Source organism: Rana temporaria, chromosome 6 (genome assembly GCF_905171775.1).
Source record: "Rana temporaria chromosome 6, aRanTem1.1, whole genome shotgun sequence".
In the NCBI taxonomy this organism is placed as follows: Eukaryota; Metazoa; Chordata; class Amphibia; order Anura; family Ranidae; genus Rana; species Rana temporaria.
The window spans coordinates 9,616,162-9,643,199 of record NC_053494.1 but is presented as its reverse complement, the minus strand read 5'-3'; the positions used below and the strand labels follow the sequence as shown (position 1 = coordinate 9,643,199).

At 46.0% G+C, this 27,038-nt stretch overlaps 1 protein-coding gene across 1 annotated transcript; it reads right to left on the bottom strand.

Moving 5' to 3' along the window:
* Positions 1-231: 231 nt before the first annotated feature.
* Positions 232-26,120, bottom strand: LOC120944338 (uncharacterized methyltransferase C25B8.09-like). The gene is made up of 8 exons (XM_040358390.1): positions 25,939-26,120; positions 23,490-23,619; positions 20,814-20,974; positions 13,336-13,438; positions 11,051-11,161; positions 3,958-4,058; positions 1,824-1,961; positions 232-417 (listed from the first exon to the last, which is right to left on the bottom strand). The coding sequence occupies exons 2-8, from the start codon at positions 23,598-23,600 to the stop codon at positions 327-329; spliced, it is 816 nt and encodes a 271-aa protein (XP_040214324.1). The 5' UTR covers positions 23,601-23,619; positions 25,939-26,120; the 3' UTR covers positions 232-326.
* Between the last annotated feature and the right edge of the window lie 918 nt (positions 26,121-27,038).

The window sequence follows — 27,038 nt, the reverse complement described above, 5'->3', positions numbered from 1 at the left end:
GAGCTATTAGGGGGGCTTCATACACAGTGGTAGTTGAAGATAAATCATCACAAAAAGATACAAATGTATACCTTTAGATATGTTTTTCTTTATTTGGACCTTTTGTTACATTGTCACATTTGATCATTTTGTCTCATCGGTAACTCTTAGGTGTATATATTTACTTTGTGGTTTGATTCTATACAGAGCAGATTGTGCGAGATTTTTCCATTTGTACATCTGACATATTGAAACTGTTAACAGAACGTTGATATGGTAAAATCCTGATTAGCGGGGTCTCCAGCCACGTCTTGCAGGGTTCAGCGTTGGTTTTCCAAACTCTTCCTTCACTGAGGTTTAGAAGCCAATACCAGGATGTTTTTTAGCCAAACTTCAACCTCCGTTTCCCTGGAGGACGTCCCCATGAGCCGAAGGAACCTGAAACATGAAATAAGGTACAGTGGAGTCTGAGAACATTCCCAAAGATTGAATCTTTCCAAACCTAACTCCACTCAAAAGAGTTTTTAGGTGGCTTCCAATGGGATTAAAGGCTCAGTCGACCTTTTTGGATCATGCTAATATTACATTCATATTTGGAGTGTAACATGAATCATTGATGCATCCTCCATCCCCAAAACCCACATCACCATCTTCCTGTGAAGTCCTGTTATTTTTTTTTTTATAATTTAGGGGGCTGTGTGTCAGGACTGTGGATAAGGCCATACAGCCACCCTCCTGTACTTGGCCCCATCAGTTCAAAAGGGGGGGGGGGGGCGGGAGAACAGGTTGTACTGCCCTATCGCTGACACTGATCCTCTTGAGGCTCCACCTGCAGTGCTCCCGGCTTCTCCTCCTCTCCCTCTGGCTGCACTGCAGGGGAATTGGTTCTAGTATTTGTGCCCCCCCCCGCTCTGATCACCCCCACCTCCCAGTTGTCCGGGCCCCCATGTCACCTGTTTTCAACAGGCCCCCCTGTATACCCTAACAGTGCTCCCGGCTGCCCTCTTCTCCTTCCCTCCAACAGCAGCTGCTGATAGGGTGACCACATTCCCAAAACGGCCATTCAGGGACCTCCTTCCCAAAAACCAGCTTGTGATGTAATGAATCACAGCACAGCTGGGGCAGCGCATGCACGCTCTACCCAGAGGAACTGATCACGTCCCCAAAAAAGGCAGCCGCCTCGCCACTTTACTCACTGACAGCACTTGCCCTGACTGGCAGAGACCCGTTTTATCTTGTTCCAACGCTGGCTTTACACTGCCCTGCTGTGATTAGACACAAGAGGTGGGATTTATGATTTCTCCAATCACAAGCAGGGGGCGGGGATTGTTCCTCTCCAGACATTCCCGGGCAGGACAAGTGCTGTCAGTGAGTAAAGCGGCGATGTGGTTGCCCTTTTTGGGGGCAACAGATAGAGGGGAGGGGGGTGGCTGTGTCAGCTTCATTCCGGGACACTGTATTGTCCTGGAATGAAGGTGCCCGGGACAGACCTCCAAAATGCGGGATTGACCCAGGCAATCCGGGACAAGTGGTCACCCTAGCTGCTGAGGGCCCCGTGGCTGTTCCCCCACAGCTGCATCATCATTCAATTATACTCTAGCTGCACTTTCTCCAGTCCCATAACAGAAGGTCTGTACCCCTGTATGGACCAGGCCCAGGTTTGATTACCAGTATGGACCTTTTATTAAAAATAACCCAAGAAAAAAATAAATTATTTTGCTTTAATAGCTTAAAAAAGGTGTTAGTTGGATTTGGGCTTTCTTTTTTTGCTTACTTAGCCCTTTCGTGGACAGAGCCGTTTTTTCTCTGCTGGTCTTTCCTGTCCCATTCACCTACATTCTCACCTTTCCTCTGCTGTTCTTATCATTTCCTTCGCTTCCTCAGGTTTAGTCTCAAGATAGATCGGGAACATGGGTAAGGTCTGAAAAAAACCCAGCAGCCTTGACAATGGCATTCGGATCTTGGTCACAATGTTTTCTATCCTGCAAAGGCAAATATCACTGTGAGTTAACGAAAAGGTTTAAAAAATGCAATCTTTACATTTCTAGGTTCAGGAGGGAACGTATGTGGCAGTAGTCTTGACTATGCGTGTCGGGCGTGGCGATTCCTCATGTCATGTTACTGAATAAGCCAAGACAGGTATTTGCTCCCACTTCCGGGAACAGACTCGTGCGGTAGTCACGCCCTGGCCACACCCCGCTGTCTTCTGGGAAAGTGACGGCCCCCCGCGCTACTCACGCTTGCGCAGTAGGGAACCTGGCAGTGAAGCTGCAACACTTCACTTCCCGATTCCCTAACCAAGGATGGCGGCGGGTGCAGCTGAGGGACGAGCGACTGCTCGTCCTTGGCTGCCTACATCGCGGGCGCACTGTACAGGTAAATGTCCGTATTTTAAAAGTCAGCAGCTGCAGTGTTTGTGGCTGCTGGCTTTTAAAAAACGAATTCCGGCAGAACCTCTGCTTTAAATAGGAAATGACTGCTGCAACCACACTGAGGTGACCTCAGCTTAAAGGTTTTGCTGGCCTACAAAACCTTTAAGCCTGGAAGTCCCGCGTCTGTTTGTTTCCATTGAGGCTCGTTCGGCTCCTTCCCTGGCTTTTCACTCCATTCACAGCTGGCTGGCTAGATTAAAGGGGTTGTAAAAGTACAATTTTTTTCCTAGTGCAGTCCTCCTTCACTTACCTCATCCTTCCATTTTGCTTTCAAATGTCCTTATTTCTTCTGAGAAATCCTCACTTCCTGTTCTTCTGTCTGTAACTCCACACAGTACTGCAAGGCTTTCTCCCTGGTGTGGAGTTTCGTGCTCGCCCCCTCCCTTGGACTACAGGAGAGTCAGGACACTCTCTACGTTGCAGGTAGAGAAAGGAGCTGTGTGTTCGTGGGCGTCCTGACTCTCCCGTAGTCCAAGGGAGGGGGCGAGCACGACACTCCACACCAGGGAGAAAGCCTTGCATTACAGGACCCCTGTGCAGTAGTGTATTTAGGTTGTGTGCTGCCCTAGGCCTGACTAAACTTGTGCACCCCCCCCCAGTTTAAATATGACCCACCCCTTCCTGTCAAGGCCACACCCATTTATGTTTAAGACCCGCCCTGAAAATTTCAAGTGGGGACAATAGTTCTATGGGCCTGGGGTAATGTGACCAGATTTATAAAATGAAATCCGGGGACATATTTTTTCCTTACTAGTAATAGTAACAATCAGCGACTCTCTGCCCGTCGCCGCCCGCCTCACAGCCTCTCAAAATGCACCTTCGCCTGAGTTGGCAAAGATCCTTGCACCGGCCCTGAATAAGCTACAAGCTTATCAAAATGTCCTGAGGAAGGCGAGATTCAGCATGACCTTGTTGAGTGTTCACCTTCCAATCCCCTTTATCTTTTCAATTATAAGGTGTGTGTCCTGCCAGATAGTGGAGGAGGAAGCAGTGCTGGATCAGTAATCTGTATATAAGGTGACAGGGTGTGTCTTGTCAGATAGAGGAGGAGGAAGCTGTGCTGGATCAGTAGTCTGTATATAAGGTGACAGGGTGTGTCTTGTCAGTGGAGGAGGAAGCGGTGCCGGATCAGTAATCTGTATATAAGGTGACACAGGGTGTGTCTTGTCAGATAGTGGAGGAGGAAGCGGTGCTGGATCAGTAATCTGTATATAAGGTGACAGGGTGTGTCTTGTCAGATAGTGGAGGAGGAAGCGGTGCTGGATCAGTAGACTTTCCATTAGAGAGACATGAAATGAAAGGTTAAAGTGGAGAGTTCTATACATCCAGTGCATTGCTCACACCCACTGTTCTATTTATTTGTAAAATAATGTTTAAAAAAAATCTGATTATATTCTTGTAATCCTGAACAGAAAATAAAATTAACCCTTTAAGCTATTTTCTGAACACATTTGGCAGTATGACATTGTAAATTCCCGACGTTAACGGGAGCCGGTGACCAGAGGTTACCACATATTAGATGATTGATATATAGAAGTAGTCAGACCTTCTTTTGTCGGGGTATGGGATGGATTCATACATTTCCTTGTATCCATTCCTGAGATGTCGAAGCTTCTCATGCTTATATGGGACCAGACTATCTATCATCTGAAAAATAAGTGAAATCTGTCTGTTGGAGACAATGGAGGTATTTCTCAATAATTCTTTCATGACTGACCTGCATTTAGGATAGGTTCATGTAGCAGGGTCATCCTGTCAGAGTCTAATGACAGGCCATCCCCGCTGGAACTTTATTCACGCTTGTAAATATGTAAGTTACCTTTAAGGAGTTATGCATTGTGGGACTTCAAGTAGCGGGAGATATGGACTCCATTGACTCTTAGGAGAAACAGACTACCCTTCCCACAATGCCCTGCATCATTTGAACATGTGACACCTCCGCACAGATTTATGGGGGAGGTTATTTAAGGAAAAGGAGTGGCTGTGCTCTCTCTCTCGGGACATGCACTTCTCTCCTCTGCAAAGCTGCTGACACAGCACAGCCGTGCTGCTAGGCCAGAAGCCTGGGCCTAAATCCACCGAGAGACCAGCCATCCGGAAGGAAGCAAGACTCCAGTATCCAGCCCGTGTTCCTGGAAATCGAAGAGGCAGCCCAGCTGACAACTGAAACAGTGGAGAACCCTCATCCAGGATCCTTGTGCTGTGGAGCAGTGATTTATCAACGCGCCTTCTGAGAAGAACTCAGGCGGATCGAGCCTGTCGGGTGAGAGAGCACATGCTCAACTTCTAGCTCTCCCTTTAGACAGACACCTTAGTGCCACCCTACAAGCCAGAGACACGTGTTAGGCCTCTGGCTGAAACTCAGAGGCCCCTGTTAACTTTATAGTTGTTATACAGAAGTGACTGACGCTGACCAGCGATCAGTCCACCAACGTTGTTGTTCCAGACACCCATCTCATTAACTTCCTTTCATCATTTACAACTTGCGGATTACAAAACTAAAGTGCACCGACCGGCCGCAACGTGTATATTAGTCTCGAGACATTCTTTAGCTGTTTTACAGGACTGCTCGCTAGAGGGAGCTCGCGAGCACAGACTACCTACATTAGTTCCACATTAGTTTAACTCAGTGCTTCTCAATTATTTTCTGTCATGCCCCCCCTAGGAAGAAGAAAACATTTCGTGCCCCCCCGCGCGACTGTAAATAGTATCATTTGTCTATAAAATTGTTATAAGTACACCTCTGCATAACACCGTATCCTTATTAACGTATAAGAGAATAAAAAAAGAAAGAAATGTGGATCAATTTACAACAAAGAATACGCCTCGCTACATACGCCTCGTCATATTTCCTCGTCTTAGCCTTCGGGAGACTTTCTGTTATCTCCTTCTCTCTCCGCCTGTCTTCTCATCCCTGTTAAAATTTTTTCCATGATGTCACTTGAGGGTCTGCTACACTTCGTGTCTACAAAGGGTCACACGGGCGGGTTTGGCCAATCAGGATAGTTCTCCTCGAAAGGGTCACGTGGTCCTCCGCGTCGGGCTGCTACTGGGGCTGCGCTGGGACAATCTCAAGTGATTGCGCCACACTGCTCCCTCTCTCTGCAGTATGCAGTATTTGCCGAGGTCAAAGGAGCCCCCCTTTACGGAGCCTCGCGGCCCCCCAGGGGGGCGCGCCCCACTATTTGAGAAGCACTGGTTTAACTGAATGGTACCATTCTTAGTTTAGATTCTTCTTTAATAGTGATTGTTGATTCCAGCAAGGGCCCTTGCAGAATCAGTGAGTCATTACCTAACGGTTGTTTGTTTGTGTTCAAATCTATGTTTGTTTCTTTAACTTCACATAAAGTAAACTTATCCTTTGTGATTTAAATATATTTATTGTGTGAAGTGTATTTTCTCAACTGGAGGGACCATCCATAAAAGCAGGTAATACTATTGTCACATTATTACTGGTCAGGAAAGTGAGCACCCCCAAAACATACCAGACAGCATGCCCTCAACATGGGGTTTCCCCCCCCCACCCCAAAGCACCTTGCCCCCATGTTGATGGGGACAAGGGCCTCTTCCTGACAACCCTCGGCGGTGGTTGACGGGGTATGCAGGAAAAGGTCTTATTGGAGTCTGAAAGCCCCCTTTAACAAAGGGGCCCCCAGATCCTGCCCCCCATGTGAATTGGTATCGGGTACATCATACCCCTACCTATTCTCCCCCCCCCCCAAAAATAAAAAAAAACAAGAGCCAGTTTTGATAAGTCACTTATTGAAAAGAAAGAAGACCACTCCAGACTTGTCAATATCGGCTCTTGTTTTTTTAACATTTCACTGCTTTTTGGGGTGAATGTACCCCCACCCATTCACATAGGGGGGCTGGGATCTGCCCCCCCCTTGTTAAAGGGTGCTTCAAGATTCCGATAAGCCCCCCGCCAGCAGACCCCGACAACCACAGCCCAGGGTTGATGAGAAGAGGCCCTTGGCAGAGCCCCCCCAAATCACCTATTTCCCCCCTGTATGCTCGGATAAGGGTCTGGTAAGGATTTTGGGGGGACCCCACGCTATTTAAAAAAAATTGGCGTGGGAGGGAGGGGTCAGGCTGTCAGTGCTCAGACCATACGCCGCACACTGCATCAAATTGATCTGCATGGCTGTTGTCCCAGAAGGAAGCCTCTTCTAAAGATGATGCACAAGAAAGACCGCAAACAGTTTGCTGAAGACAAGCAGACTAAGGACATGGATTACTGGAACCGTGTCCTGTGGTCTGATGAGACCAAGATAAACTTATTTGGTGTCAGATGGTGTCAGGCGTGTGTGGTGACAACCAGGTGAGGAGGACAAAGACAAGTGTGTCTTGTCTACAGTCAGGCATGGTGGTGGGAGTGTCATGGTCTGGGGCTACATGAGTGCTGCCGGCACTGGGGAGCTACAGATCATTGAGGGGACCATGAATGCCAACATGTACTGTGACATACTGAAGCAGAGCATGATCCCCTCCCTTCAGAGACTGGGCTGCAGGGAAGTATTTCAACACGATAACGACCCCAAACACACCTCCAAGGCTGCGTACACATGGTCAGTCCATCCGATGAGAATGGTCCGACGGACCATTTTTATCTGTTCACCGCTGAAGCAGACTGATGATCTGATGTGCGTACACACCATCGTTTCCAGAACCGATCGTGTCAGAACGCAGTGACATAAAACACAACGACGTGCTGAAAAAAACGAAGTTCAATGCTTCCAAGCATGTGTCGACTTGATTCTGAGCATGCGCGGGTTTTGAACCGATGCTTTTGTGTACCAACCATTGGTTTTGACCTATCGGTCAGCCGTCCATCGATCCGATTTTAAAGCAAGTTCTCTTTTTTTGGACCGAAGGACAACAGAACGACAACAGACCGATGAACCTGAACTTCCTTTCCGTTTTATCGGTTTGGACCGATGGTGTGTACGCGGCCTGAGACGACCACTGCCTTGTTAAAGAAGCTGAGGGTAAAAGTGATGGACTGGCCAAGCATGTCTCCAGACCTAAACCCTATTGAGCATCTGTGGGACATTCTCAAACGGAAGGTGGAGGAGCGCAAGGTCTCCAACATCCACCAGCACTGTGATGTCATCATGGAGGAGGGGAAGAGGAAGTGGCAACCTGTGAAGCTCTGGTGACCTCCATGCCCAAGAGGGTTAAGGCAGTGCTGGAAAATAATGGCGGCCACACAAAGTATTGACACTTTGCTCCCAATTTGGACATTTTCATTTAGGGGTGTACTCCCTTTTTTAGCCAATGGTTTAGACATTAATGGCTGCGTGTTGAGTTATTTTGAGGAGACAGCAAATGTACACTGTTATACAAGCTGTACACTCACTACACAACATTGTAGCAAAGTGTCATTTCTTCAGTGTTGTCACATGAAAAGATACAAGAAAATATTTACAAAGACGTGAGGGGTGTACTTACTTTTGTGAGATACTGTATAAGTATGGATGTTACACCACTTCCTCAAACTCAATCTTTCTAAAACTGAGCTTGTAATATTTCCTCCTCCCCGATCCCCTCCCCATGACTTTACCATTGAGATCTACGGCACAACCATTAGTGCTTCCACACATGCCAAGGTGCTAGGTATAATCCTAGACTCTGACCTCTCCTTCACCCCCCCCCCACATCCAATCACTGGCCAAATCTTGCTGCCTTAAAGTGGCTGTAAACCCACTTTTGAAAAAAATTCAAAAGCTAACACCTGCAAGACAAAGGCATAATGAGCTAGTATGCATACTAGCTCATTATGTAATACTCACCTGGGATTACGTCCGGCGTAAAGTTACCCCTGCTATATGAGGCGTAAGGTAATGCAAAGTATGGACGTCGGAACAAGCGCATCTTTTTACGTCATTTACGTAAGTCGTACGTGAATGGGGCTGTGCGTAGGTTACGTTCACATCACAGGCATTGAGCCGGCGTATCTTATGGAGTAAATTCGACGTGATACTGAGCATGCGCGCGCATGCGCCGTACGATCGGCGCTTCATTTACATGAAGGTCACCAATTCATTTCCATAAAACACGCCCCCTACCAGCCTACTTTGAATTAGGCGGGCTTACGCCGGCCAATTTACGCTACGCCGCCTCAACTTACGGAGCAAGTGCTTTGTGAATACAGCACTTGCCTGTCTAAGTTGCGGCGGCGTAGTGTAAATAGGATACGCTACGCCCGCACAAAGATGCACCCAGATACGTGAATCTGGCCCACTGGGGTAGATTCAGGAACAATTTCCGCCGGTGTAGACTGAGATGCGCGGCGTAAATGCCAATTTGCGCCGGCGTATCTCCGCGCCGTATTCAGCAAACAATATTACGCCGTAACGTAGATTTTTTTTTTTCGTTTGGACCTTTCCACGCCGGTGCGGCGTGGGCGCCCATTTACGCTGGTCTGAACTAGCGCGGCCCTGGTTTTTCTATTTTAAATATGCAAATGAGGGAGTTGGTCCGATTCAGCAAATTACGAATTGCCGGCGCAGGCTACTCCCGGTGCGTGTAACTCTGGTTTGCAGCGGAAAGTTACCCTTTATAAAGCAGGGGTAACTTTGCACCAGACTTGCTCAAGTCAGCTGGAGAGGGCCCGGATGGCCCGGATGGGAACCCCCTTAAAGGTCCGGAGGCCACCAGGGCCCCAGATGGCAACCCCCCTTTTTTTTATAAAAATAAATTACCAAATAAAGGGGGCTTTCCATCCGGGACCTCTGGGCCCTTTAATAATAATAATAATAATGATAATAATAATAATTATATATATATTTTTTTGTCCGAAAGGCACTGGCCGTGAACTTGTTCTGCATACAGACGGCAGAACTTTTTCAGCCAACATTCACGAAACTACGTAGTTTTTCTGCTCTTTTGTCCGATGGAGTGTACAGATGGTTTGATTATACGACAAAACACGTCCATCGGAATATTCGATCCCAAAGGTGTTGAGGTCAGGACTCTGTGCAGGCCAGTCCAGTTCCTCCACCCCAAACTCACTCATTTATGTCTTTATGGTCCTTGCTTTGTGGACTGGTCCAAATCATTTGATGAAAGGGGGGATTATGGTGGGGGGTTGTTTTTCAGGGGTTGGACTTGGCCCCTTAGTTCCATTGAAGGGAACTCTTAAGGCGTCAGCATACCAAGACATTTTGGACAATTTCATGCTCCCAACTTTGTGGGAACAGTTTGGGGAGGGCCCCTTCCTGTTCCAACATGACTGCTCACCAGTGCACAAAGCAAGGTCCATAAAGACATGGATGAGCAAGTTTGGGGTGGAGGAACTTGACTGGCCTGCACAGAGTCCTTACCTCAACTCGATAGAACACCTTTGAAATGAATTAGAGCAGAGATTGCAAGCCAGGCCTTCTTGTCCATCAAAAAAATATAATTACAAATATATTAAAAAATATATATATTTTTTTTATAAAAAAAGGGGGGTTCCTATCTGGGCCCCTGGGGACCCCCGGGCCCCTTACAGGTGTACTGCCTGTACCCCCCTGATGGCGGCCCTGGTCATAAGTCTCCATTGCTGTTATGAGGGCTGACATCTCCTGGGTGTTAAAGTTTTTTTTCCTCCTCTGCCTGTGGGGAACGGGAGTAGCCATCTCACAGCAAATGTACCTTCCCTGGGGGGGGAATAAAACTGGATGTACATTTGCATCGGCTGGGCGTAAGTTGGGCCGGCGTATCTCTGTAAGTTGGGCCGGCATAGTTGTGAGCATGCTCAGAAGGGAACGAACGTACTGAGCATGCTCCGTTCAAGATACGCCGGGCGTAAATCACTGCTCCACGTTCAGAACATCATTTGCATAAGGTCACACCCACTTCCACTTACGCCGAGGAAATTAAGTTAGGCCGGTGCAAAGTTAGGCACAAGTGCTTTGTGAATACCCTACCTGCCTCTCCACGCTGGTCCGGCGTAGTGTAAAAAAGATGCACTACGCCGGTCCAAAGATGCGCCATTGTACATGAATCTGGCCCACTGTTTTTAAAACTTTTTTTCCTTTGATACATGTTCCCCGGGGCAAGACCCGGGTTCTCAAAAAAGTTTTACGACAATAACTTGCATATTAGGCTTTAAAATGAGCACTTTTGAATTCGAACGTTCGAGTCCCATAGACGTCAATGTTCGTGCGAACGTTCGAAGGTTCGAAGGTTCTGGTGCGAACCGAACGGGGCGGGTGTTTGGCTCATCCCTAATAAGCATTAATTGGGTGTTGATTTTCTAAAGGAAAACAGACTGTGCAACAAGGTACCAACATATACTATATTCATGCTGAGGGGCCCCGGAACCCCAGATTATGTGTATGAGGGCTACCAGCACCCCCCCAGTACAATGCACTGCCACTTTATGACCAATGGAAGTATTGTACATGGAGTGGGCGGGGCATAGCTCTGACTTTGGAATCAGTCAGTATTTGCATATTGAGCGCTCCAGATTTGGAAGCCCCCAGAGGGTGCGGCACAGTGAAGAAAGAAAGGGGAGTGCAGGAGCCCATTTCCAAATTCATAAATCAGACTTATGCCAGAATTTCTTATCACTCACAAAGACATCAGTGATCTCAGACAAGGCAGTATAAAAGACGGGGGACTCTGAAAACACAAAGATATTCAGTACTGACCTCTGCCAAGACTTGAGTCATCTGTTCTGAGAAGTCCTTGTAGTGGACTTCTATACTGGTGGTGAAGGTGAAGATAGCAACGCAGCCTCCTGGCTTTAAGACCCGATCGACCTGAAATGATGACATCTACATTAATTTATCAGCAAAAGTGTGCCCCTTCACTGACCAGGATGAAATACCGAATTTATAAAAATAAAAAAAAAGGAAAAAATTTATATTTTAGCATATAGAGTTTAATGAGGGGGGGAGGGTATAATTTATAGCAGTGTATAGAGTGCAGACGTTTGATAATAAGACCTAGCATGATTCTTGGGGAGGGCTGCAATATAAGCCCTACCCCGAAAATAAGCCCTAGTAAAATTTAAGTTTAACATTTTTTTTTTAAATCCACCTTTCAGAATGATTACACCCTATTTGCAGACTCATCGGAGGTCTTCTCCTCTCCTCTCGGCTGACGCCCGCGGCCCCCCCTCCCCAGCGCACAGTCGGCACTGCTGGATATAAAATCAGTGATCTTTATTGTATCACGACAAGGAGCGGGCTGACGCCAGCTGCACAGCGGCAACCCCTCTCCTCTCTACGCCCACCCGATGCCCGCAGCCCCTCCCTCCTTAGCGCATGGAGCAGGCAGACGCCAGCAGGACACCGGCTCCCCCCTCCGCTCTCCTCCCGCCCGATGACAGCGGGGATCCCGGAGCAGAGAAGAGCCCAGGCAGACCATTCGACAGCCAGGGAAGCTGCAAGAAAGGTACCGTATTGCCCACAAAACAATCACACGCTGCACCCCATTCCTACAAATTGAATTGGATTTGATTTTAAGATGCTATTTACATCAAAATACTGACTCCTGACCTGACATGGAGGGGGAGGGGAGAAGACAGGCAACACTGGAGATCTATCATGCTTTAAAGGAAAAGGATTTTTTCTTTTTTTTCTTTAGGGTAACAACCACTTTAAGATCATTGTACATACCATAGTTAAATAAGACATCCCCCGAAAATAAGCCCATTTGGTTTTAGGTTGCCAAAATTAATATAAGACCCGGGCTTATTTTCAGGGAAACACAGTAGCACAGGGTATAGAGTGTAGCAGTTCAGTGTATGTAGTGGTGTAGCGTGGGGGGGCAGAGGGGACGTGGCCCCGGTGCAACATTTTGGGGGGGCGCATTCCGTGCCTACCATCCAGAGTCACTCTGTCCAGCCTTCTACATTGTCCCGTCTGGTGGCCCGCATTTGGACTGCGCTCTGTGACCGCCGCTCTGTGATGGACGAGCGGCGGACATGGGTGCCCACTGCCCTGTGATGAAGTTTTCACATTCAGCCACGGGGCGGGTCTGGCTTGTGGGTGAAGATCGCTGTCGGTGCATGATTGCATGATTGCATGATTGCATGATTGTCCCGCCTCACTGTCTGGCTATGTCTATGCTGGTACGATGTGTCTCTCCTCTGCTCCGGATGGGACTCGGGAAAAAGAAAGAGGTGAGTGACGTGTTGCTGGCCCACTGGGCCCAGGGACGTGGACATGGAGGGGGAGGGGTAGGTCAGTGAAGGAATCAGGTAGGTCTGTGTAGTGGTGAGGTAGGTCAGTACTAGTGGAAGGGACTGTTAAAAGTCCATGGGTTAGGGGGTGCAAACTACTTACCTTGACTCACCCTACGCCACTAAGTGTATGTAATATATAGCCCTTCGTTCGTTTGTATGTTCAATGATCCCAGCCCACATAATTGCTCACAATCAACCCATATCCTCCTTCACCTCCTATACACCAGCCGGGTACTCAAGCCCAGAAGTCCACTCTTGATCCACTGACAAGGAAAAACACTGAAAAATCCTCCCAGAAGCCACACCCCTAAAATGGTGCACTCATCATGAAGCCCTGTGATGGGTGAAACGCGTTAGAGATCGGCTTCCAGCAGGAATTTTCAGTGTGTGCTGTCAATGGATTAAACAGCAGTGAAGCAGAGGCTTTGGGTGTGTGGCCTTTCTTAGTGGAGTTTAGTTTGGTGTATGTATTGCACAGCACAGTAAACAGATTCCAGTGATCCACTGTATGCAATATACAGCACAGCCTACAAATAGCAGTTTAGGTTATGTAAGCAAATCATAATGTACACGGTACAGAATAGAGCCCATAAAATGCATAAATTATACAGCTGTCTGCAGTATTCAACATACAGCACATTGTACAATGTACAGAATGCAGGGGTCAGGTGTATGTAATGTATATCACATATTACAAGGTGCAGTAGTCAAACAATAAAACAAGAAGACTCAGTTTGTTTTTACCTCTTTTAGAAACGGCTCAATGGTAAAATAATGGGCAGCAACACTCGCTGTTAGTAGATCGACAGAAGCGTCACCAACCGGCACCTCTTCAGCTGGACAGAGACTGCAGGAATGACAAATTAGACTTTTAGTGACGCCATCTGGTTGCATTGAAAGCCCCAACCCTGGGCTCTGTGCTTCTGACTTTTCTGCCTTACCCCTGCCCAGGTGACACAAAGGGGTTCTCTAGTCACATTCACCCTGTCTATACTAGAATTAATGTGTACCAGGCCAATGCTGCAGCCAGTAATTGTTGTCAAAAATTGCAGATATGAACCTGTCAAACAAGTGTGGAAAAATTGGTCCTTGGGTGTTTGTGCCCATAAAAACAACACCAAAAATTATCTTCCAGATGAAAACACCAACAAAGCTAGCCAGCCTAGACAGTCTTTCAGAGATTTCAGAAAGCACTTAATCAGCGACATCATCAGCATCAGGAGCTTGATAGTTGCTGCTAATCTAAGACTCATTCATTTTGATAAATGTCAGTCGGTCCACAGAGTCTGTGGACAGACACGCTCTTCATTTGTCACTAAACCTCTGGCAGCACTGAATGCCCATTCGGAAAGCATGCTGGATGCAGGGCAGCCCAGCAGCTCTATTGCATACTGGGAAAGTTCTAGCCAGTGGTCTATACTCATGTAACCCAGTGGATCGTCAACTGGAAAGCTCTCTATATCTGAACTCACCCCTAAATCATCTCCCACCATATGATGAAGACGCTACCGATGGGATGTGAAAGCTGACAGCCCTGGGCGGCGAGGACTGAAAAAATTTGGAAAGGCATCACTGAAGCGGCCCCCTTCTCCACCTATCCTATCTTGACCAACAGAAGCCTCAAAACAAAGTTTTCCATGAGACTGTAACCTACCAGAGTCAGGAAAGGCATTACATAAACTCCTCTTTATGGTGTCCTCAAGAGATTTCATCATCTTCTGCTCTGTGGGGACGGGATGAGTTTAGCGTAGGGGTGAACCGAATGGAAATTTTGGTGCCGAAACCAAAAATGCAGGATGCACTTTGCCGGAAACAACAGTTTTAAAAAAATATATTTATATTTTTATATATAAATTGTATTAGATTTGCCATTTTAATTAATATGAATTTAAATTAATATGAATTTATTGTTGCCCATTATTGCCACCTTTAATGCAAAAAGGCAGTCTGCAGTCTCCAACCATCTCTTGTATCCTGTCTGCAATCTCTTACTTAAACTCACTGCTAATAATATTAGCAAAATTTCCATTGGGTGTACCTTCAAATGGTGACAGTACAGTGCATGCATCCTTTACCAGCAGCCATTGGCATGGGGGAATAAATGAAAAAAATCAGAGCCGGCCTTAGCCTGTCGTTGTGCCATACTCACAAATGTACTCTTTGACAGCCCTCTGCTGCATGTGCAGCCGCTGCAGCATTGCCAAAGTCATGTTCCACCTGGTGGGCATGTCATGAAACCAGGCGGATTACAGGCAGGTGAAATTCCCGCTGAATTACAGACAACCAAGCACTGGCTATGTATGACCGCCTGAAATGGCTACAGAGTCTTTTGGCCTGCTTCAACAGCTCTTCCAAACCTGGGCACCTGTTTAAAAAAAACGCTGCACCACTAAACTGAGGACATGTGCCAGGTTAGTAAAAGATGTCAACTTTCCCTGTCTAAGGGCGGACAGGAGGTTTGAGCCATTATTGCATACCACCATTCCTGGCTCCAGCTGGCATGGCATAAACCACTTCTGGACCTGCCCCTGCAGAGCTGCCAGAATCTCTGCTCTGGTATGGCTCCTTTGCCCTAGACAGACCAGCTGAAGTACTGCATGGCATCTTTTAGCCTGACTCATTGAATATATCCTTGAACACTTAGAGGGTACTTGTAGTTCATTGGACAGTTCAGCAGAGGAGGGTATGGAGGAGGAGAAGGAGGAGGGGGCAGTGTTAATTTTGTCAACAAAAACGTTTGTCAAAGATTTTGTCAGCTGCATTTTTACAGTGACAAAAGCTAAATGAAAAGTACAGCACATTTTCATCCAGTGATGAAAATCAGCTTCCTCAGACCACCTTCACAGAGCACTGTGCAGCATTATAGGCTTCCTCAGACCCCCTTCCAGAGCACTCTGCAGCATTATAGGCCTCCTCAGACCACCTTCCAGAGCACTCTGCAGCATTATAGGCTTCCTCAGACCCCCTTCCAGAGCACTATGCAGCATTACAGGCCTCCTCAGACCACCTTCCAGAGCACTATGCAGCATTACAGGCCTCCTCAGACCACCTTCCAGAACACTGTGCAGCATTATAGGACTCCTCAGACCACCTTCACAGAGCACTGTGCAGCATTACAGGCCTCCTCAGACCACCTTCCAGAGCACTGTGCAGCATTACAGGCCTCCTCAGACCTCCTTCCAGAGCACTGTGCAGCATTACAGGCCTCCTCAGACCCCCTTCTAGAGCACTGTGCAGCATTACAGGCTTCCTCAGACCACCTTCCAGAGCACTGTGCAGCATTGCAGGCCTCTTCAGGCGCCCCGGACCCCCACGATCTACTATCTCCCAAAACTGCATAAAGATCCAGTCTCCCCCCGGGACGTCCCATAATCAGTGGGATAGATTCGATTACGTCCCGGGTGGGCAGATATATTGACTTTTATCTACAGCCCATAGTCAAAAAGATGCCTTCTTACGTTAAGGACTCAAGGCACATAATGAACATCCTGTCTAACTCTACAGTTGTCTCAAATATGTGGATGGTCACCATTGACGTGAAGTCGTTGTATACCATTATACCCCATGCCTTAGGCATGGAGGCAGTCTTTCACTTTCTCTCCAAGGAGTCGGGTTTAGGTACCAAGCAGGTAGAATTTATTATGGCCCTGCTTAAATATGCCGCCGGATCAAACTATTTCTGGTTTGACAACGAGTTCTATAAGCAGGACACAGGGGGTGGCCATGGGGGCCAAGTACGCCCCAAGCCTGGCCAACCTATTTATGGCCAGGTGGGAGGAGGATGTCATCTACTCAAAAAATGTACCCCAGGTTGCCCTATGGGCAAGGTACGTTGATGACATCCTCCTCCTATGGGCCGGAGAGTATGAAGATTTCACTTGCTTCATCTCTAATCTCAACTCTAACACCAGGGGGATTGAACTAAAATATGAGGCCAGTCAAACAAGTGTCCTTTATTTGCATTTGACGATCAGTGTCAGGGATGGTGCTTTTGTCACCTCCACTTATTTTAAGGACACTGACCGCAATGCGTTTATCCCCACTGATAGCTGTCACCACGCCCCTTGGCTTAAAGGAGTCCCCAAGAGCCAATACCTTAGGCTAAGGAGAAACTGCTCGGACCACCAGGAGTTTTTAGACCAAGCAGGTGTCCTTACGGAGCGTTTCTTAGAGAAGGGGTATAGTGAGGGATCTTTAAAAGAAACCCTAGACCAAATTACAGCTATAGACAGAGGTGAACTATTACGTGAAAGAGAGTGTGCTGAAGGTAGCCAATACTTTGAGGGTGTGCCTTTCATTACCTCTTATTCCATCCAACACCGTTCCATTTCACACCTAATTCATAAGCATTGGCATATTGCCAGAAGTGATCCGGTGTTGAGGGAAATTCTGCCATCGAAACCTAAGGTGATCTTCAAAGGAGTACAGTCCCTTAGAAATAAAATTTCCATTAATGTGATCGATCCTCCCCTTAGAAGCATTGTTTTTTTTTGATCAACTTAAAGGCTACTATAAATGCAAGAAGTGCCGAGTATGCGCTCTTAGTAGCAACCAGCAAAGATGTGTCACAACATTCATTTCTACAGTTACCCTGAAAGAGTTCAAGATCGTGCCGTGTATCACCTGTGCCTCCACGGGGGTGGTATATTTGGTACAATGCCCTTGCGGGCTACAATATGTAGGCCGGACCAAGAGGTCCTTTCAAATAAGGGTAAATGAACACATCACGAATATTCTAGCAGGTTTTAAGAATCACTCTGTGTCCAATCATTACAGGCTCAAGCATCATAAGGACCCCTCCAATACCCTATTCCTTGGGATTGACAAGTACAAGGCGCATTGGAGGGGTAGTAATTTGGTTAGGGAAATTTCCAAAATGGAAATGGGGTGGATCCATCGTTTGAAATCATACAGCCCCCATGGCCTTAACATTGAAACTGACGTGAATGCTTTTATTAACAACGCCTGATGTGAACCGCTGGAAAGGGTCTTATGGGAACAGACGCGGGTTTTTTAGTTTCATGTTTTTGGTTTTTAGTTTTATACTTACATTTAGGAGTTTCTCTCCCTTAATTTTATATAAAACAAATAATTAAAATACATTTCTCCATATAGGAATTTTATAAAGAATGAAATATATTTTTTACATATATAATTCACACTGTTATTTCGTACAGAAATAAATTTATCCATATTGAGCACATTTGTTTAGGTTTAATTTAAGGCCTATTGGCCTATCCTCCTTGGGGTTTTTGATAAACCCGAAGGAGGGTTAAATATATACTTGTAAATTTATTTTTTATATTGAGCACATGTATTTATGCCCAGTTTATAAAAAAAATATAATTTTTTTTTTCCCGCTTATAGTAGGGATCTATTAATCACACGAATCACATAGTGCACGTTATAAGGCACCTTGTAATTTGTCTGCTTTCCTTATTCGTACTTTATTATACTATAAGGTCTTACATCACTTAGTTAATATGTAAAATAATTAGCACTACACTTAAAATTTCATTTTGTAACTAGGGGGTTTCGTACCCTTTCTATATATATCAAATTAGTTTTTATGTACTAAATCCTTTCTGTTAGGGCAGGAGGCCTTAGGGTCTCTTTGGCCCTTTAGTGTTTTAAATTGTCCCACTTTCCATAAATAAGTTTCAATAATATCCACAAGATGGCCACACTGAGGTGAGGGGATTACTATCCTGTGCCGGATATATAGATCTTTCTCTCAGCTCACCCGTCCGTTTTAGGATTTTATTTACCATATAATTAATAAACTCAATTCTGAATTTTTGTTACCATCTCCTAGTGAGTAAAGCTCCACTTCGTTGTGAAAACAATTGTGGATGCTGTGTATCTTTAGTCCTGGCCACGCTAGTTATGCGCGGCTGTATGGGCAAAATTTCCCTCAATAAAGATGGCGGGGTCTGTTCCCATGGATCGCCCTTTACATTGAGTGGCCGCTATATTATGGTGCCTCACTGCTGCTAGCCCTACCCCCATTGATAACGTCCAATAGGACGAAACGCGTCTGGAGGCAGCGTCAGTGACGTCACCACGCCCAGGAGGAGGGCTCCTCAAGCCGGCCGGCTTTTATCTGTTTGTTACATGCTGTTTTTTATCTTCTTAAGTGTAAGTACACTATTGTTTAAATAAATTTGTTATACCTTACGGTATCACGCTATTGCGTCCCTCTCTATTTCCCGATATATGCAATTTGGACCGCTTAATTGCCGCTGCTCTGCTGACGGGTTGTGTTTGCGTCTCAAACCGCAATCACTCACCATTTACCATTTGAGGCTGTGATCTGGTTGGTGACAACGGAGTGTCCTAGTCAAGGGTCCAGGGGATTGAAAGGCCGTGGCTGGGCTATAGCCAATTGCATCAAAGGCTTGCCATCTGGTAAGCTGCTATATGTCTCTGGTGGTGGGGTAACACAGACTGCATGCATGTCACCGGCTGCATTGACCAGCTATTGTCCCTACATGCAAACCAGCCTTGGATCTTTCACCTGAAGTATTTGTCTGATGCTGCTCGGAATTCATTACTCCTCTCATCTCTTATAGACTTTTTTAATGTTACAAAAAAATTTTTTTAATTTTGGGCGCGGCTTTTCTATATTGTAATTTTTTCCTGTTATCACACGCTAGCTGCTGCCTGAGGACTGTGTTGTGGCAGTGCGGTTTTTCTGTTCCATTAATACAATAAATATTTGATTTTTTTTACTCCAGGAGTATGTAATGAGTTTGGAATTTCTTGAGAAATACATTACAATTTAACTAAACACATTTGATTTTAGTTGACTAAAATTCTTTTTAGATGACTAAAATTTACTGGAGATTTAAAGCGGAGGTTCACCCTAATAGCATGTATATCTGACCAACTCCCTTATATTGGTAACAAGTACTGTCCGTAATTAGTTTTTTTCTTTATGCTGTACGTACCTTGTAATCCATTTTTTCAATCTACTTCTCCCCGCGGGAGTAGGCGTTTCTATGCCTAGGGGGATTGTCATCTGGGAGGTCGCCCAGATGATTGACGTCTGTTCCCCCCCGCGGATAAGGCCCCGCCCCCGTATTGCGTAGACGCGCACGAGTTACGGGGTTTCCGAAAAAAGCCGAACATGCGGAGATGTGAGTCGGCTCTATACGGCGCCTGCACTCTGCATGTTCGGGAGGAACAGACGGCAATCATCTGGGCTACCTCCCAGATGACGATCCCCCTAGGCATAAAAACGCCTACTCCCGCGGGGAGAAATAGATTGAAAAAATGGATTACAAGGTACGTACAGCATAGAAAAAAATCTAATTGCGGATAGTACTTGTTACGAATATAAGGGAGTTGGTCAGATATACATGTTATTAGGGTGAACCTCCGCTTTAAGGAATCACTAAAATACTATGACTTAAATGGGACTAAAACTAAAATGGCATCTTAGTCATAGACTACGACTCCCCTTCCCTCTCTATGGATCGGATGGTCCGGTCCGGATCTCAGGCTCTCCCCTCTTAATGGATCGGATGGTCGTGTCCGGCTCTCCCCTGTCTCTAAAACCCGCGACCCCGGTCACTCCTATTGGTCCCCCCTGCTGGCCAGTGAGAGGGGAGAGCGCATTGCGTTGTCGTGGAGACCTTTAGGAGGTTCAAATCCACCATTAGGAGAATGCAGCATCTGGTGGCCGAGGACACAGGGGGCGGGGCAAGGATGCGCGGTGTTGATAGTGGAGCAGACTGGGCGGTGAATGGGTGGGCGGTTATGTGTTGTTAGAGCACAGAGAGAGTGTAACTAGGCGGGGCGGCTTGGCCCGGGAGCGGCTCCTAATGAGCGTGGGCGGAACCTGTGCCAGTAGTAATAGTAAATGCGGCATCCCCAGGGCCAGATTCCAGACAAGGCCACGAGGCCAGGATTATTTTCACCCCCCCTGTTGCCGTGGCGCCACCCCTGCACCCCTGCCGCCCGAGGCCTGGCCTCGGTGGCCTTGAATGGAATCCGGCCCTGAGGGCAAAGCTTTCATTGCTTCAGCCAATCAGGGCTTCCAATACACTGTTCCGAACAAACGGTCAAACAGCCCGATAATTTGGGTGTTCCTCAAATGGCCAAACAGTCAATGTTTGACCCCAGGTAAGGGTCTACTTGGTTGGATGTGCTCCCCCAGGCCAAATGTTAATAGTCCTCACCTGAATGTAACTAATGAAACATGTTTAGAATGTCCCCACCTGTATGTGACATTGGGTGACCCCGTGGCTTTCTTGGCCTCTTCTAGTTGAGCCTCACTGATGTCGATTCCAAGAACTTTCTTGAAGTATGGAGCGAGAATTCTTGTGTTCTGCCCCGTTCCACAGCCAACGTCCACGGCCAATCCATACGGTTTGGAAAACTAGGAAGGCAGAAACATCTTCAAAATACATCACAATGACACTGGTGGTGTTTTCAGTTTAACCTCTTGCTGCCCACATCATGCTTATGTGTGGTTGCAAAGAGGGTGGGCTTTAAAACCCTCGCATTGCACATAGGAGTCCATGGAAAGCCAACATTTCTGTGCTGAGATCAGGCTCACTGCATGCCCCCAGCACAGTCATAGCTATAGCATAGCCAGCTCTCCGTCTCGTCTCTAGTCCCAATCGGGAAGCTGGTGGGACAGGCTTCCAATCAGGTGTCCACAGGTGAGAGTCAATCACAGTGGTCACATGATTAATAACTCGCTGGCATAAATAATACTTCATATTCCCATCGCACACATTCCTGTCTGAGCTCTCAAAATTTGGGTGCTGCAGCAACAACCAGCTGGTTACTGGTTCCAGTCACAACAAAGATATTTGCCAGCACACAGTGGATCGACACAAAGTTGCGTCCAAACGGATGGTTTATTGCATGATTACAAGACAAGGAGAGTGCAACGTTTCGGAGTCACGCAGGACCCCTTCGTCAGGCATGTGAAAGATGCCTGGCGAAGGGGTCCTGCATGCCTCCGAAACGTTGCACTCTGCTTGTGTTGTAATAAACTATCCGCTTCAACGCTACTTTGTGTCGATCCACGGTGTGCTGGCAAATATATTCATTGCTCCTCGGCATGAAGACCCATTTAAAGGAATGCTGAAGCTGAGTGGGTTACATTTATAATGTCATAACAATGAAATATATAGGTAGGCTCCTGCGCTATCGGGGGCTGAAGCAAGGGGGCACTGCTGCAAACACGTGGTAATCTGTCCTTGCCAGAAAGTGAAGGTGAAGTAAAATAAAGTGATGGTGTCTGCGCTGTGTGAACTACATTGGACAAACTTACAAGATGAGTAAGTAAATCACTAGGGACAAAAAAAACCTATATGGCAAGGTGGATAAAAAACAGATATACAGCATAAAACAAAGTGCAAACTTGAAGGATGCTCGACTAAGCATGTACATGAACACCAAACATCAATGTAAATACTTACAAGTGATAACACATAATAGTGAATAACCAAACATATATATATAGTGAAAATATAAAATAGGCAAGAGGCAAGGAATAAAGTCTTAATAGAGCGGTGCGCCCAAAGAAAGTTCAAATTTCAGTGCTGGTAAAAAGCTTCAGTGCAAACACCTCTGGTGGCTCCTAAATGCTCACCTCACGGCTATAGCACGGACAGCTAAAAACACCACAGGTGTGTACTCAAACAGATGCAGCAAAACTTGTAGTTGAAAGAAGCTCCGCATCAAATTGACATATAAAAGAACAACAGCAAAGGAAAAATGGCATAATACTGTGAGGGTACTTGAGAAAAAATGGATGAATCACATAGACATGCACTCACATGGAGGCCATGAATAGTGGGCCTATCTCCCACGAACGCCGAGTTCGTAAGTGCTCCTGTGTAGATTCCTGGATGTGTTTTTCTTCATTTCTGTTATAACATTTTGTTTTCTCCTTTACCGACAGGCGCTGATGAGGCGGCACTGATGGGCACTGATGAGGCGGCACTGATGAGGAAGCACTGATATGTAGAATTGATGGGCACTGATATGCAGCACTGATGGGCACCGATAGGTGGCACTGATATTGCTTGTTTTGCGAGGCAACACTTGCAAACCGAGTCAGGATTTTTAAAGTGGTTTAAACCCCACTTTTTTACTTTAACCTACAGGTAAGCCTATAATAAGGCCTATAATAAGGCTTACCTGTAGGTATAAAGAATATCTCCTAAACCTGTACGGTTTAGGAGATATTCCCCTCGCAATGCGCCGCTGATTGCAGCGGCGCATGCGCAGGGGGGAACCTCGGCTGAAGGGCCGGCCCTTGCCGGAATAAAATCTCCCGGGAGTGACGTCATCGCCGCTCCAGCCAATCACAGTGCTGGAGCGGCGATACCCGGAAGACACGCCGAGTCAAGATGACATCTCGCTCGCCGTGGACCAGGTAAGTTCTCTTCTCCCCGTTCCGAGGTAAGTATTTCATAATGAGCTAGTATGCGGTGCATACTAGCTCATTATGGCTTTTGCCTTGCAGGTGTAAAGAAAAGAAAAAATTGTATATGCGTGTTTACAACCGCTTTAAATAATTGCTCGTATTGCGAAACGCTTGTTAACCGCGTTACTCGCAATCCAAGGTTCCACTGTATTTAGGAAATATTTGAAAAGATTGTGAGTTAGACCCTCTTAAATTTTTACTCGCATCCTGGTGGCACCATTAATCAGGAAGTTGGGGAAATCTCCTTATTGGGTCACAGATAGCAGTAAGAACCCGACAGCACCCCTTCCCTGATCTGTCTAATAGAAAAAAAGTGTTGGCTGGACAACCCCTTTGAAAAAATAACTTGAGTGGCTCTGCTAATCTAAGCAAAGTAATTCTGTTTTAAATTTTACAAGTGGCCTATTGTTTTTAGCTGGACGTATACCAGACAGAAGCCGTCACTCACCCTTTCCTCCAAATAACTGAAGATAAGGTCTATTACTTCTTGCGATGGCTCAAACCTGAATTTCTGATAATCAGATGCTTGCTGCTTTCCTTCAAACTCCCGTATCACCATTTTGGACTCCGATTATCACCTACAATGATAAAACAGAAGAAAAATATTTACAAAAAGAAAATACAAACAAACAAATGTACACCATATAAAAAAAGGAACCTTCTGGGGGGGGGGGGTTACACTGTCACTTTAACCTGTATGGGAAAGATGAAACTGACTCTTCAAAGTGGACCTGTACCAAAACCCAGTACAACTGGCCCTGTTGTACCGGGCCCAGCCAGCAGGGGGGCCCGGGCTACTAATTAATGTAGAAAAAAACTCCACAGCCCTGACCAAACATCGTTTTCTGATAGCTCAATACCTGCAGTTTTGGGTTCGTGTAGGTGGCGGCAGGAAGGGACTATTTTTTCTATTACGGGCATGGAAGAATGTCTCTTCTCTTCCGCGCCCGCTCCTCATGCTGGCTCGAGACCAGGCAGCACAATGTCTTGGGCCGGCACTGGGGGGAGTGTGTTCTCACGAGGTGGACCAGGAATTTTCGGTGGAAGGTACACGCTGCCTATTTCTATAGGATCACCCATGGACACTGTTTGACTCCTTTTGCACTTGGTTCTCTATCCAAAACCATTATTGTGGGGTTAGCCATTTAACATTTACCAACATTAGCGCTGTTTTGGTATAGGACTGGTACAGTTGGACTGTTTTCTAGTAATTTTATACCTTTCACTGAATTTTCATCTATTTTAAACAGCAGCTTAGATTTTTATCCTTTTTATATGTGATTATTTTAAAGGGATTGTGCATTATTTATTTATATTATAGTCAATGTTGTCCTCATGTTAACCCTTCATTGTGTTATCTGGTTTTTGAACAGCAACTTTCATTTTTGGCGCTGAGTGGTGTATTGAAGGCCGATAATATTTTTCATTTATATTCATGTGTTAGAATGGCCCAGTCACAGTCCAGACCTAAATCCCATTGAAAATCTGTGGCAAGACATGAAAATTGCTGATCACAGATGTTCTCCATCCAACCTGACAGAGCTTGAGATATTTTGCAAAGAAGAGGAATGGGCAGAAATGTCCCTCTCTAGATGTGCAAAGCTGGTAGAGAACAGGGCCGCCATCAGGAATTATGGGGCCCCTTACACAGCTCCAGGCATTAGCCCCTTGGAAAGAAAAAATAGGGACCTCTGGGCCCTTTAATAAAATAAATAAATAAAAATATATAAAAAATAAAAAATAAACATTTATAAAAAAATAAAAAATGGTGTTTGCCACATGGGGCCCTGGGGACCTCTGAGCCCTTTAATAATATATATATATATATATATATATATATATATATATATATATATATATATATATATATATATATATATATATATATATATATATATATATATAAATAAAAAGAAATAAAATAATATAAAAAAAATATTACTTTTTATAAAAAAAAAGGGGGGTTGTGTTACCATCCGGGGCAATATATATATATATATATATATATATATATAAAATGAAAGAAATAAAAAAATATATTAAAAAAAAATTTTTTTTATATAAAAAAAAGGGGTGGGGTTGTCATCCAGGGCCCTGGGATTTCCGGGCCCCTGGGGACCCCCGAATCTCTCTAAAAAAAAAAAAAATTGTCCCTTTAATAAAAAATAAAATAAAAATATATTTAAAAAATATATTTTTTTTATTTAAAAATAAATAAAAAAAGGGGGGTTGCCATCTGGGGCGCTGGGGGCCTCCGGACCCCTAAAAAAAAACTTGGCCCTTTAATAAAAAATAAAATAAAAATATATTAAAAAAATATATTTTTTTTTATTTAAAAATAAATAAAAAAATGGGGGTTGCCATCTGGGGCCCTGGGGACCTCCGGGCCCCTTACAGGTGTACTGCCTGTACCCCCCTGATGGCAGCCTTGGTAGAGACATCCCCAAAAAGACTTGCAGCTGTAATTTCAGAGAAAGGGGGTTCTACAAAGTATTGATTCAAGGGGGCGCCATACAAATGTACCCCCCACACTTTTCACATATTTATTTGTAAAAAATGTTGAAAACCATTTATAATTTTCCTTCCAATTCACAATTATGTGCCACTTTGTGTTGGTCTATCACATAAAATCCCCCAAAAATACATTTACGTTTTTGGTTGTAACATGACAAAATGTGGAAAATTTCAAGGGGTATGAATACTTTTTCAAGGCACTGTATACCAATGCGTGTGCAATCCTAAAAATATGAAAAATATTTGACAAACAAAAAGTCCACATTCATATTCAAAAAGTATTCAAAAAATGAGTCCATAAATTCTCTTGTGTAAATTCATGAATATTCATGCTTTTTCTGTGGTATATTCTCTTACAATAAATGACAAATAAAGCCTCTTACCAGAAGGGATGGATCTCAGATTATTGGGATCAAACACGCTTATTTGCAATTGAAACCAACTGCGATGTTCCACTCCTCGAGCTTCACTGAAAGATCTTCCTCGTAGTGTGATAGTAACTTCACCTGGATATGGAAATGCTTTAAATATTCTCCCAGCTACACTGATAATTCTCTCTGCTTGTGTTCACTTTATTGGAGACTGGAGTGTGGGTGGAGCTGAGGACTGGAGTGTGGGGGGAGCTGAGGGCTGGAGTGTGGGGGGAGCCAAGGACTGGAATGTGGGGGATCTGAGGACTGGAATGTGGGGGGAGCTGAGGACTGGAATATGGGGGGGCTGAGGGGTGGAATGTGAGGGGGGCTGAGGACTGGAATATGGGGGAAGCTGAGGACTGGAATGTGGGGGGAGCTGAGGGCTGGAGTGTGGGGGGAGCTGAGGGGTGGAATGTGGGGGGGGGGGGGGTGAGGACTGGAATATGGGGGGAGCTGTGGACTGGAGTGTGGGGGGATCTGAGGACTGGAGTGTGGGTGGAGCTGAGGACTGGAATGTGGGTGGAGCTGAGGACTGGAGTGTGGGGGGATCTGAGGACTGGAATGTGGGGGGAGCTGAGGACTGGAGTGTGGGGGGATCTGTGGACTGGAGTGTGGGGGGATCTGTGGACTGGAGTGTGGGGGGAGCTGAGGACTGGAGTGTGGGGGGAGCTGAGGACTGGAGTGTGGGGGGATCTGAGAGCTGGAGTGTGGGGGGAGCTGAGGGGTGGAATGTGGGGGGGGGGGCTGAGGACTGGAATATGGGGGGAGCTGTGGACTGGAGTGTGGGGGGAGCTGAGGACTGGAATGAGGGGGGAGCTGAGGGCTGGAGTGTGGGGGGACCTGTGAACTGGAGTGTGGGGGGATCTGAGGACTGGAATATGGGGGGAGCTGAGGGGTGGAATGTGGGGGGGGGCTGAGGACTGGAATATGGGGGGAGCTGAGGACTGGAATGTGGGGGGAGCTGAGGGCTGGAGTGTGGGGGGAGCTGAGGGCTGGAGTTTAGGGGAACCTGAGGACTGGAGTGTGGGGGGGGAGTGCTGAGGACTGGAATGTGGGGGGGGCTGAGGACT

Coding starts and splice junctions, on each gene's coding strand:
- LOC120944338 (XM_040358390.1), bottom strand. CDS start 23,600: ATGGTGATACGGGAGTTTGAAGGAAAGCAGCAAGCATCTGATTATCAG. Junction 20,975..23,489: donor TCAGTTATTTGGAGGAAAGG/GTGAGTGACGGC, acceptor CTGCCTTCCTAG/TTTTCCAAACCGTATGGATT. Junction 1,962..3,957: donor CCATACCCCGACAAAAGAAG/GTCTGACTACTT, acceptor TTGCCTTTGCAG/GATAGAAAACATTGTGACCA.